The sequence below is a fragment of the Onychostruthus taczanowskii genome, unplaced genomic scaffold (assembly GCF_017590055.1).
Source record: "Onychostruthus taczanowskii isolate IOZ18803 unplaced genomic scaffold, ASM1759005v1 scaffold40, whole genome shotgun sequence".
Classification (NCBI taxonomy): domain Eukaryota; kingdom Metazoa; phylum Chordata; class Aves; order Passeriformes; family Passeridae; genus Onychostruthus; species Onychostruthus taczanowskii.
The window spans coordinates 6,053,140-6,065,621 of NW_024501460.1; the positions used below are offsets into that span (position 1 = coordinate 6,053,140).

A 12,482-nucleotide genomic window follows, 5' to 3' on the forward strand; every position below is an offset into this window, starting at 1 on the left:
CCCACTCACAGGCAGGCCTGCTCATCTATGCACAGCCTCTTCGTGTAGCATCCCCTCCACATAGGCTGCATGTCAAGGGAGGGTGCAGAGGTCCCCCAAGGTTTGACGTACAGGGTGAGGCTTTCTCAGAGTCTCCTTCTGAGAAGCAACATTCCCAGTTCAAGAATCTCAGTTTTTCCTTTTTTTTCCAGAAAAGAAAAGGGGACTAAAACACCTTAAGGACACTTTAGATAAGGGGAGTAAAACACCTTAAAACATACTTTCCCCAGCTGAAGTACTGTAAGAGCAATGCAGTAAACTACAGGGGAACAAAACTTACCTTTGTGTATCAGATTTGATGGACCTGTCCTTGCCCAGCTTTTCCAAGGTCTGTTCTGCTGAGCAGCCATGACTCCCTGAGGGGGTCAATGGTGTAGCCTCACCTGCTATGCAAGAGTGGCCAGAGACCCATGGCTTGCAGGGTGCTGTGCCCACATCCTCATCAGCTGGCAGAATTTGCTCTCTCCCCCAGACTTGGGGTGCGTAGCAGAAAGAGCTTAGCCCTGAGCAGGCTGTAGCACGTTTCAGAAGATGTAACCAAAGAGCTCCCAAATACCTTTTTCTCTCCTGACAGCTGATATATTCAACAAGAACAAAAGCAGGTGTTAATTTTCACTGGATCCAAGCCAGGCAGTATGCCTGCTTGGGACTGCACAAAGCAGTTCTTTCTTCAGGCAGGGTTTGGGATGTGTGTGTAGAAAGGTGAGGGAGCACTGGCTGCAAAGTTCCAGTCCTTTCCCCAGTGCTCCTGTCAGGCATGATGTGTTCCCCTTGTATGGTGCAATAGTGTCTGTGAGCGATGTGGCCAGGACAGGCCATGTGAGCTTGTACAGCCCTGGTCAGAGATCCCAGCCCTGCCCACAGAGGGTGACAAGCAGGGATCCAGTGAGACATGTACTGTCATCATGGCCAGAGACAGTTTCCTTGAGCTTTGTTTAGATTTACTGGGGTTTCTGCAAGTGCTTGATAGCAAACACTGTTTGCTCCTGGAAACCTTGCTGCCATCCAGCTGTGAAAAGATTGAGCAAACAGCCCTGACTTAAGGAGTGCCTCGCCGTCCTTGGCATCGGCTGTTCTCTCCTGGAGTTGTCAAGCTGGGAGTTACAACAGAGTTTGCAGACTGATCACATGCAGAGGCTTAGCACAGAGATGGGAGCACTTCTAGTTCTTTCCTCTCTTCTCCTGGAAGCCTCTCCAGTGCCCAAGCCCCGCTGTACAGGATATTTGGCAGCTTGAGGAACACTGTCTGCCTCCGCTTATCGGTCAAATATGAGAGGGAAGAGACTAATGCCTAAAAGACTGGCCAAGGATGTTGTTTTTTCATGGGTTTTACCTTTTCTGTGGTGTCTGAGCATAAAAAAATCAGTGATCACTGCCATTTTTTGCATGACATTGTGGGGTTTTTTTCATGTGTGTTTGTATCTCAGGTGCTTGGGGAATGGATTTTATAAATACCAGTTTTAAATTAATATTACAAAATTACTCAAATTCTTGTTGAGGGAGAAGAGTAATATAAACTTAATTGATTGTTTTCTTCCTTAGAAGTTTGACCTCATTCTTACTTTTTATCAATGCACTTGTCTTGCCAGGTATGAGTGACAGTGTCAAAGACAAATTCTCTGTTGCGTTCTCCATCGTGGGTATGTTTTCTTCTCATGCTGTTGGAAGCCTCAGCGTGTTCTTCTGTGCTGAAATCACACCCACAGTAATCAGGTGAGACTTTGGAGCCCCCCTCAAAAGATGGGGACAAAATTATCCTCATTTAATTGATAATGGGCTGTATAACTTAACACATTGTATGGGAGGGGAAGCCCCATGTAATTGGAGAGCTCACGGCAACTTGGGGGCTGCTTTTTGCAGTGGCTGCAGTCAGTCTGTGCAAGTAAAAGCGTGTCTGTGTATAGAGAGGCTTTGTTTTCCATGGCTCCACCTTGTGTCCCATGGTGGTGATGATCAGCAAGCTTGGCAGCACATGAATTCCAGCTTGGTAGGGTCTTAAATACTCAGCTGAAGCAGTTTGTGTGGTTGAACATTGTCATTGCTTCACTAACTCTGCAGGATTTGTTCAAGGGGTGAGTCAGGTGAGTCTGCAATTTGATATTAAAGGAGGAATTCCATGATTGTGCAGAGAAGGGCATAGGTGCCAGCAATCCCTGCCTCCATAGGGCAGGTTAACCAGGACAGCTGCAGGGGTGCTTCAGTGGAAGGAATGTGTTGAGACATGTGGTGTAGATGCTTTTGGTGCATAGAGGCCCTCTGCAAGCCTGCCTCTCTGACTTTGTTGCAGATAAAGCTGTCTTTCTCTTCACACACAGACCTATCTTAGCAGAGGCTCAAAGTTTTTCTAAAGAGGAGTGCTTTCATCCCGGGAAATAAGAGAAATTAGACAAATTATCTTTGTTGGAGAGTTTCCCATAACACATCTTTGCATGGTCAGGGGTTTGTATCATTTTGTATATGCACTGTTATCTTTCACAGCACAAAGGTTGTGCTTCTGTGTTCTGGATTATGCTTTCAGCAATGCCACAGCAATTCAGGAGTTTGCTCTGACTTCACTGAAATTCCCAGGAATATAGGTCATATGGGTGAGAGGGAGAGAGAGTGGAGGAAAGAGGATACTTTTTTTTTTTTTTTTGCCCCCTCCAAATTATATGCCTTTTCAACTACTTTCAAAAGTATTATTGCAAAACTGTCATCTGAGTAGCCAGAGTCTCCTTGCTCCATGGTCTTTTTTTTCAGGCTATCTAAATTTGTGAATGTATTTTGTGGATAACATTATTTCCACAGGAAAAGGCAGTGTGAGGAGTGAGATTATACAGCAGCCTGAAACACTAACACCTATTTATTTATGTGTGTGTCAATCATTTTGGTGGATTTATGCCTTTTTAATTTTCTCCTTGCCTCTGTTTGAAAGACACGCAGATAAGGAACTGACCATGTCAGGCAGAAGAGAATCTGCCAAGTAGGGTCAGATGTGCAGTCTGAACTTAGCAAGCTTTTTTCCCTTAAATCACTTATGTTGCTACAGGGAGAGGGACAAAATCCTGTCTGGGAGCCAAAATTCTGCTTCCCCTGACTCTGCTGGGTGACACCAGGCGAGAGACAACAGCTAGATATGCCTCAGGGTCCCTGTTTATTTATAGAAATGATGACACTCTGCACTGTTTTGTGATCCTACCACTAAAATAAGATCCCCTCAGGATTGTGATTAGGAGGTGTAAGTCAGGACAGTGCATCTCTTCATGGAGAGATGTGCTTAAGCTGCCTCCTATCTTGCCTTTTTGTGGGATCTGGTAACTCCCTCATAACTTGCTTTCCAAAATGCCACCCTGGATGCCCTTTGGGAGTTGGAACTAAATTATCTTTAAGGTTCCTTCCAACCCAAACCATTGTATGATACTAATACGTTTTTGGTTGGATCTCAAGGAACCTTGAGGAAAAGGAAGGCAAAGAGAGTACTGTGGCTTTCTCTGGGGTTTCCCTGATCAAATCCATTGTCTGCAAATCCCTGAGATGGAAAACAGCACTGCCATTATCTGGGGTAGCAGTGGCATGACAGCAAACCCACAGCACCCACCCATCCCTGCTGCTGTGGTGTTGAGATGAACAGTTCCAGGAGGAGAACAGCCAGATTGTCATCACCAAGAGGCGACACCTGCTCAGCAACATGAGCGTTCCACACTGTCATTGTCACAGAGGGGTCCTTGGGATCTGTGCACTGCACCCCAGTCTCCTGGCAGTAGGCAGGGGGGCTTCACCAGGAGCTACCCTGCTTTGTACCCAGGACTTTAGTGCAGTCCTCCATGCCAATGCTGAATTAAAGCACCGAGAGCCCCTGATAATCCATATGGAATAATATTCACACCACTACAGCCTGCATGTCTACTGCATGTCTACTAGAACTAAATAGGAGTAGGCTGAACAAAATACAGCATGTCCTCTCCTCATCCTCCACATTCAAAGTTACTATCAAGTGGAAGATGGTTCTGTTTTTTTCTCTCAGTGTCCTGCTTTTGTGCCCACACAGCCAAAGACTGGGCAGCGATGGCTGAGTTAGGGTTTTTTCCCATCAAGCCATTTGCCTCAAGCCAAATTTCCAGTTGTTGAGGAAACTTTCTTTTCTGACCACCCAGTAGCCACTTGGCTCGTTCACGTTCACACAGAGGCTCTGCACCCATTCCCAGCCTCTCGTCTTGGGGTCCCACCCCCAGAGCTCAGTCTGCAGCTGACACCACACCTTGCCCACCCAGCTACCTGCACTGAATGTATTCCTCAGCACAGTGGGATGTAGGACTGTTTACTGGGACCTGAATAAGGCCTGGCTTCTCAAAGGTGCTTGCTCCATGAGACCAAGGATATGCTGGTGTATTACTTCAATCTCTGGCCTAGGACCGAGTGCACAAAATATCCCTTATGTACAGGCAGGGAAAAGCTGTGGAGGTTTTCAGGGGCTGACTGAGAAGCGGTTGAGCTGGAAAACCTGGTGTGATTTCAGTGCTGGCCCTGCTTTGTGCAGGAGGCTGGACCAGGTGCTCTCCCACAGCCTCCTTTAACCTGGGCGTCTCTCTGGCTCAGTTGTGCTCTGAGCCATGTTGTGTATTGACCCATTTGCTCAATGCAGACATGGCTGTCTGAAGACAGGAGTAACAATTCTCTGCTCTCCTGAGGAGGGCTGAGAAGGACAAGACCCTTCTCTTAGAATGTCAGTGAGGATGTCTTGCTGCTCTCTGGCAAAACACTGAGGTAGCAAGCAAGGAAATTCTACCCCATGAACAAGCGGGACCTTTCTGAGGACGGAATTCTGAATTTTGCAATTTGCCCGTGTTAGGACCATAAACCTCATACAAACCATCCCTCCCCACTGTCAGTGGGGGAGCGGGATTTGGGAAAGTGGTCCTGATTGATCATCCATGGGGCCATGCCATAGGAAAGCCCCCCCAGAGCAACCACTGGCAGGCAGAGGTGCAAGGGAGAAAGCTGGGACTCGCTGTGGGTCCAGCAGCCCTCGCACTCCCTCTCCAGGCTCCACTCTGCATCTGAAGAGTGTTTGAAGTACAGACGCTGGGCTGGCCCCTGTCGTGGAATTCCTTGTGCTGAGGAGGAGCAATGCCCCAAAGCACTCAGAGTGTTTTTCTTTTCCACCTGCTGCCCCTTGTCACCTGCACAAACAGTGGGAATCACGACCCTGCTGCCTCTTCTGCCCCGTAGCTGTTTTCCTGATGTGCATGGAAACAACAAAAAATTCCTGACAATATTCTCAGTTTTCTCTTTTTTTTTCCCCTTCACATTTTCACATCTGCAGTGCAGTTAAGCCTTAAAGAAACCCCTTTTAGGACACTCCAAAATGTACTTTCAAGCCTTCCTCTGCCAGGCTTTGATGGCACTGGAAAAAGTAATGCCTACTCTAATTACTGACGTCATATGGAAAAACTTTTTCTCCCCCCTGTAAATCTGAAGCCACTTGACCCATAAATGACAGAGCCGTCTTTGTTGTTGCCTTTTCACGTTTTCTTTCAGCTTGCTTGATGTCCCTCTACAGCAGCATTTAAAACTCACCTCAGGTCCTTCTCAGGGGGGTTGAGATACAATTTAGCCATTGCAATCACTGATGTAAATGAGCCAGGCTTTTGTTGCTCCAGAGCCAGCTTGGAGAGAGATCTGCCGTGCATTTGGGACCGGTTGTGTCAATTACTCATGTGAGTGTATTAATGAAGTTGCAGGGAGGCCAGTGGCACAATAGTTGCATTCAGCTGGGTTTCTAAATTGCCATCGGAAAGCTGGCAAGTTTTTAATAAGGGCTTTTGCAGCATTTGGGGAAGTCACTGTTGTCTGTGAAAGATGCTCTGCTGGGTCTGAAGAACTGGAACATACATACGTGAATTTTTGATCCAGTCAGTGTCCCAAAAGCATCTTTTGAAGCCCATGTTTGCTGTCCTTCAGCTGCCAAGTAAGCGGCAGTGGATTTTGGAAAGGATTGAGCAAAGATTAGCTTTAACACTGTGGTTGGCTGAGTGAATTTGGCATTTGTAGGTTTATTTGTACAGTGATTTCCAGGATGCTTAATAGTCAGGGAAACTGGTTTTATGCCAAATATCTGGCATAAAGCAGTTCATTTGCCCTTCCGTAAGGGCCAGTTTGTGTTGATGATAACAGTTCTGCATTGGGCCAGGAACTGAACCCCTCTGATCTGCAGAGGGTTTGGGAATAAATGGCATCTCCCAGAGGAAGTGTAGGAAGTGTGTTGCCCTCACAGGCTTGGTAGGGAAGCAGGGTGCCAGTGATTAAACTCACAAGGAGGTCTCCCTCTGCAGGCAGCAGAGTCTTTGGAAAAGGAAGGACGAGCTGTCGCCGTCACAGATTTTGTTAAAATGAGTCATTTAAGGACAGCCCTCTGCTGGCAGGAGACCTCAGTCGTGTCACAGCAGGAGGGAATGGCCTGCCCCAAAGAAACACCTGCACTGCCACTTCTGTGTGGGGGCACCCAGCAGAGACAGACCCAGGACTGTGAGGTGTGCCAGGCCTCCTGCTCCAGGCTCTGGAGAGATGCTGATGAGCAAGATGAGGAATTCCAAGAGAGTTTGCTTGTATAGCCAAGCACCAGGAGACAGCACTGAACTGGCCTTTCACAAGCAGCTTCTGTGCCTCTAGCTGGAAGAAGATGAGTCTATTTTCACACTTCATTTTTTTTTCTGAAAATTATGCATTTTGTTACATCTCCACTGTGTTGAGAAGTTTCAGCCATAACATGATTTTATGTAGAAAATATTCCAGCACTCAGTGTTTGGTATAATGGATCAAGGCAGTGGCTTGTAAAGTCTAATCTCCTGCCTCCACTGCTGAGTGGTGCCAGATACTTTAGAGGCAGCCAAAACTGACTTCTGCACTTACTGCTCCTTGGTGTTTCTTGTCTAAGTGGGGAAGGGTGGCATGCTAAGCAAAATCTGGTTTTCTCTCACTGAATGTGGGAATACTTGGAACTGAGAGTGCTTTAGAATGCTGTCTACACACTCACATGGTAAAGCTTCTCTTCTTCTTATGTGGGGGCAGTTAAATGGGAGTGAAATGATATTGAGTGTAATCATTTCCCCCCTGCTTGTGTTTGCAGGGGAGGCGGGCTGGGGCTGGTGCTGGCCAGCGCGGGCTTTGGCCGCCTGACCGCCCCCATCATGGAGCTCCACAACCAGAAGGGTTACTTCCTCCACCACGTCATCTTTGCCTGCTGCACACTCATCTGCATCATCTGCATCCTGCTGCTGCCCGAGAGCAAGAACCAGCACCTGCCTGAGAACATCCCGGATGGGGAACATTACACCCGGCAGCCCCTGCTGCCGCACAAGAAGGGGGAGCAGCCGCTGCTCCTGACAAACTCTGAACTCAAGGATTACTCTGGCCTCCATGACTCAGCAGCTGTGAGCGACGGCATCTCGGAGAACACCACTGCCAACGGCATGAAGTAGATGTAACTGGGTGGATTTTTTTCCTTCTCCTTGTTTTTGGTTGTTTTTTTTTTAATTATTTTATTTCCCCTTCTTATATTCCTTCTCTTCCTTTTGTATTTTATTTGATGCTGTTGTGCGGGAGGAGTTGCACTTTGGGCAAAGGTGTTTTGCACAGATTTTACAAACCAGTGATGGAGCAGACACAGACTTAGAGGAATTCAACTCTGCTACTAAAGCAAATTTTGACATCTTCAGCAGTTGTGCAGATTACTTTTGAAAAGTTTTGGGGGAAAAAGACTCATTTGAGAAAAGACCTGGCTGGCAGTAGCCCTTCAGAACTCTTTTTTTCCTGCCATTAAATATGTATATTTATTTTGATTTATTCTCAAGAAGCACTTTATTTCCTTTTCCTTTCATAGATCACAAAAATGAAGCCATCTTTTAAGAGGTGCAGCCATTCCAAGAAAGAAACCATGGGGGGAGGGGGAGTGTTGTTTTCTGTTTTGTTTTTTTGTTTCTTTAAAGGAAAGAGGGATTCACTGCAAAGTTGAATTGACTTAAACTTAGACTTGTGCAACATTCTTCTGCCTGTCTAGAAAGTCCAAGTGCCCAGATTGCCTGCTGTGTTTGTATACACTAAGAAAAAGGAAAAAAAAAAAGAAGAAAAAGCAAAACCTGTTGTGACTCAAACTCTGACTGCATTTTAGGCAGCTTATATTTGTCTTTATAGCCCATGTGCACTTAAAAGTTACTTTCTAAATTAGTCCTTTTTTGTTTTCACTGAATGCATTGGAGAAAATCCTACCCCAACAAGCTGATTTTTCAATCAGCTTTCTGCATTTTAAGAATATATTAATCTATTTTAGGTGGTTGCCACTGGTCCTTAATTGTAATGTAGATGATGCAAATGATTTGACTAATGATGCAAAAATGAGTTTTGTCTAGAATGGTTATAATTATCAGGAGGCCCAGGATCTCTGACTGCTCCAGGAAAAAAGCATAGACCAGCAGTGATAAATAGTAAGGAGCTTGGGCAATGATCTATATATACCTTTATTCCAAAAGGCAGTATAGCTGGGATATCTGTTCCTGAGAATGAGTGTCCTGGTATTTACTGTCTTAAATGTTTTTAGAGCCAGGGTTTGGGTTTTCAAATTAAGTGGGAAAACTGCTTAAATGACTGTTGGAAAGGAATTAATTGATAGCCTGTGAATAGTGACTTACTGAGCTGTCTTGGGCTCTTAGAGATGTGTTCTGGTTCTGACACAAGAATATAAAATGAATTCACCCTTATTTCCTCACTTTCCTGACTGCTCCTGTAAGATTTTAGTTCAGGAAAAAAATGTTTACTTAAATTTGATTAATTCTACACAAAGTGAACATCCACTTTACCTCCTGCTGTGCAGATGGCACTTTGATAGTAGCCACTTGACTTCCCTCCTCCAGCCCCCAAATTATTTCCTTTGGCCATTGGCTTTTGGTCCTCACTCAAGAGAATATCGTGAGGATCTAGTCCAATGCAAGGACTCTGTAAACAGCTTTCTTGCATTGTAGTTAACTCTCCCCTCTCTCCCTCCCTCCTCTCCTTTCTCACTCAGGCCATCCATTTGTGATTGCTCAGTAGTGCAGACATTCAAGCAGAGCAGCAGGATGTTAATGTTGTACTCACTGTCCATATGATTGCCACTTTGTTTGATGTACATCTTGCGTTCATATGCAGGGGAAGTGCTCGTTCGCACTCTCCTCCTCTACCTTCCCTCCCCCTTCCTCCCTTGCTGTATATATTGTCGATTAACTACTGTACCTAACAATTTCCATCCTCCATTAGGCTGCCAATGTCCTCTTACAGTTCCCAATAAATCAGAGACCCATGCTCCCCGGCAGGCCATGCGGTAAGGTAGCACAGCCTCAGACGCTGACGGATGCAAGGGGACAGGCAGACCTGCAGAAGCAACAGAGGGGGTTGCATTCACACTAACAATGTTGTCCTAAAGCTGCTAATTTTTACAGAGGATGATGTGGACATTTGGGTTCTTCTTGAGCCTGGTAAGAAACACTGGACCAGTTGATGGTAGTTTTGCCCAGAGTTACACTACTGGTTTTTTTCACCTTTGCTAAACTTGCTGTGACAGCAAGAGCCTGATCTTCCTGACACTCGAGTTTTATTGTCAGGCTCGAGTGCAGCTGCTTCTTTTTGTTCTGTGCTGAGACATTTGCAGTCTGTGTTCACCTGAGGAAAGAAACCAGCCCTTCCCCACTCCTGCAGTATTCACACACCAAATTTGTGCAATACCTTTTGCCTTCGATGTGAGATGCTTGTTGCAAGCCACACACATCCGGGGACGAAAGAAATGGGTTCACAACAAAAAGCTGAAGAAGCAAAATGAGGCTTCAGGGAAGAGAGAAAGGGCCTGAGAGAGGAGAAGGTGCGAGCTCAGAGGCAGAAAGCAGCGCCCTGCCATCCATCGTGCTGTGGAGCCAGTGGCTCCTTCCTTTGTGGTCCTCTCGTGGCCCGGGTGCTCAAGCTGCGGTAGAGCTCCCGCAGACCACGCACAGGCCCGCACAGCCGGCTGCTTCCAGCACTGTCAGTGCTCCTGGTGAGCTCACCGCTCTTGTCCACAGCACTTTATCGTTTCCTGTTCTGGTGGTTGCTCTCCGATGACAGACAGGCACAGGGAAAAGAATACTTGTTTAAACATATCAACATTTAGATAACAAATACATTAGGTGACAGGAACGTGCAGCAATTTTTGTTTGTTTTGTTAAGAAAAAAGTCTTATGAAGTTGATTTGATTTGCTGCTTTTTTGCTTGAAACCAGGTAGTCAGTACTGATCTGCAATGAAGGGAGCCCCATCTTCTCTAGTCAGTCTGGCCCTCTGCCTCTGTCACAACAATAAAGCAAAAACTAACTTCCTGCCTTGGCAGTTCTAGTTTTGTTCCTTTTCCTGAAAACATGAACACTTCTGTGATGATTTTGTTCTTCCACACATGCTCATGGAGTTGGAAAGCTTTCACTAAACCTATCTAGAGTGGAGGAGCCAGGTACCAGGTGATGCAGCAGGGCAGAAAGGAAGCGTGGGGATGCTTGCCCTGCCTTGTCTAGTCCCGCAGTAGGACAGGGCTCTCTGCTGGGGTCCCAGCCCGCTGCACCATTGGCTCCTTGGCCATGTCTCCTCTGCAGCCATCACCAGGAAAGGCTTTTCTCAGGCGGCTCTTTCTGGCCACCACAACAGGGGAAGCAGTCCAAGCTGTCTTGTCCATTTTTGGCCTTTTTCTGTGAACCTTCAGTAACCTCTAAGCCCATCAGTAGATTTTATTTTGGGTTTACCATTTAAGGGCTTTCTCCATCTTTGTGAGTTCAAACAAAAATGTGAAGTGACATTATGCTTGATCTTGGGGGTTTTGTCCCCCTTGTAAGATTTCAGTACTGCTTTTGTTGCCAGACACGCTGCAAACAGACAACACCTGTTTGCAAGTGTTTTGTGGCCACTCTGAAAGGGGGTTGTGTGATTTACTTTTGGGTTTCACTGAGTAGGCTTTTTTTGTTGTCATCCTTTTTAGTGGAAGTATTTTACTTAACTGTTGCCACTTTCTGGAGACAAACAATTTATTGGTCACCAAATTGGAAGCAGAAGTGCCATTAACTGAACTCTGTGAATGTCAAGTCAAGTTGCGCCTGTAGCTGGCACATAAGACAACACTATTGAGTGGGGGGGTGATCTCCCCCACTGCAACTTTTTTTTTATTTTATTTTTTAATACAAAAATGAAATTACAAACCTCATTTTAAATGTATTGCGTAAAATGTTTCGGGAAAGGAGTACAGTGTGTTTTGTCTAGTGGGCGAGATCTCCCTCCCCATTTCAGTTTCTGATGAAGTTTTAAAGAATCGTGTTACTGTATGTTTTGATCATGAATAGTCTGGTGGTGCTTCCTCATAGCACAAGCTTAAATCAAGTACTGAAAACAGTCTTACAAGCTAAATGTCTGCATGATGTTACATCTGTTGTACCTACTGAGAAGAACTTTGTATGTAAATGTACAGAATAAAATGACGTTGTCCCATCCATTTTCTCTCCCTGGTCTGGCTCCCTTGCAGTGACTTCTCAAACACCCAGCAGCAGCTGATGCCTCAGCAAATAGCCCTGCCCTGCTCTACAAACAGAATGAGCTGTTTGTAAATCAGGCTAATTAAAACAGCACATTGATTTGCAAGTAATTATCCTTTACAGTCAATTACAGAAGCATAGTTGACTCTGTTTCCTCAGTGGTGTGTATCAAAAAGAAAATACCCTTCAACTGTTGCTTTTTGCTATTCTGATCTTGAACTGCAGCCAAGGACAGGCAGCTGTTCCCACCAGGTAAGGAGGGGCCCTCTGCATCTACACCAGATCTGAGACCCTGAAGCCACTGGATGTTCAAACACTTTTGGACAAGAGACTCAGCAGCTGTGCCTTCTACAGCAGCAGCCTCTCAGTTAGAGGTTTTAATTCCTGATTGTGGCACCACAGCAAGGTAAATCCATCGCTTTTCTGTAGGTGCTTAGGACAGAGTTGTCTAGAAGCAGCGCCAGTTTAGGTAGTTTTGGTTTGTATCAGCAGCTGATGCTTGAGCTCCAGTCAGGGCTAAACTCAGAATGAAAGAAAACAACCACCAAAACCCTGGAAAACCTGGATAGTTAACTCCTGGCTGCCATCTCATTAAACAAAACAGCCAATGGATCTGCCTTTGAAAAGATACCCATCGTATCTGAAAGCAAGGCCAGAGATGTAGCAGCAGGATGCTTTTCACTGGTGGTCATGGTAGTAGACCTCTCTGATTTTATGTATATGCTCAATTTACATGTGATGCTCTTCTAGCAGCATGACAGATTTATCTATTGCTCCAGAACTTGGCTTGTGCTTTTTCCTGCTATGTAGTCCTCAGGGATGCATAAATTACCCTTTGTGAAATCCTTCTCGTGTTCTAAGTGCCCAAGGGATGGAAGGAAATCCATTGTTTAGC

General features: G+C 45.7%; 1 protein-coding gene across 2 annotated transcripts in view; it reads left to right on the forward strand.

The window, feature by feature from the left end:
• SLC22A23 (solute carrier family 22 member 23) overlaps window positions 1-11,545 on the forward strand; it is a 108,531-nt gene extending 96,986 nt beyond the window's left edge. For both annotated transcript variants that reach the window (XM_041413136.1, XM_041413137.1), the window contains 2 exons: window positions 1,629-1,752; window positions 7,145-11,545. In XM_041413136.1, coding sequence (XP_041269070.1) covers window positions 1,629-1,752; window positions 7,145-7,496 — 476 coding nt within the window. In that variant the 3' untranslated portion in view covers window positions 7,497-11,545. The remainder of the gene's footprint in view (window positions 1-1,628; window positions 1,753-7,144) is intronic.
• Window positions 11,546-12,482: the final 937 nt, after the last annotated feature.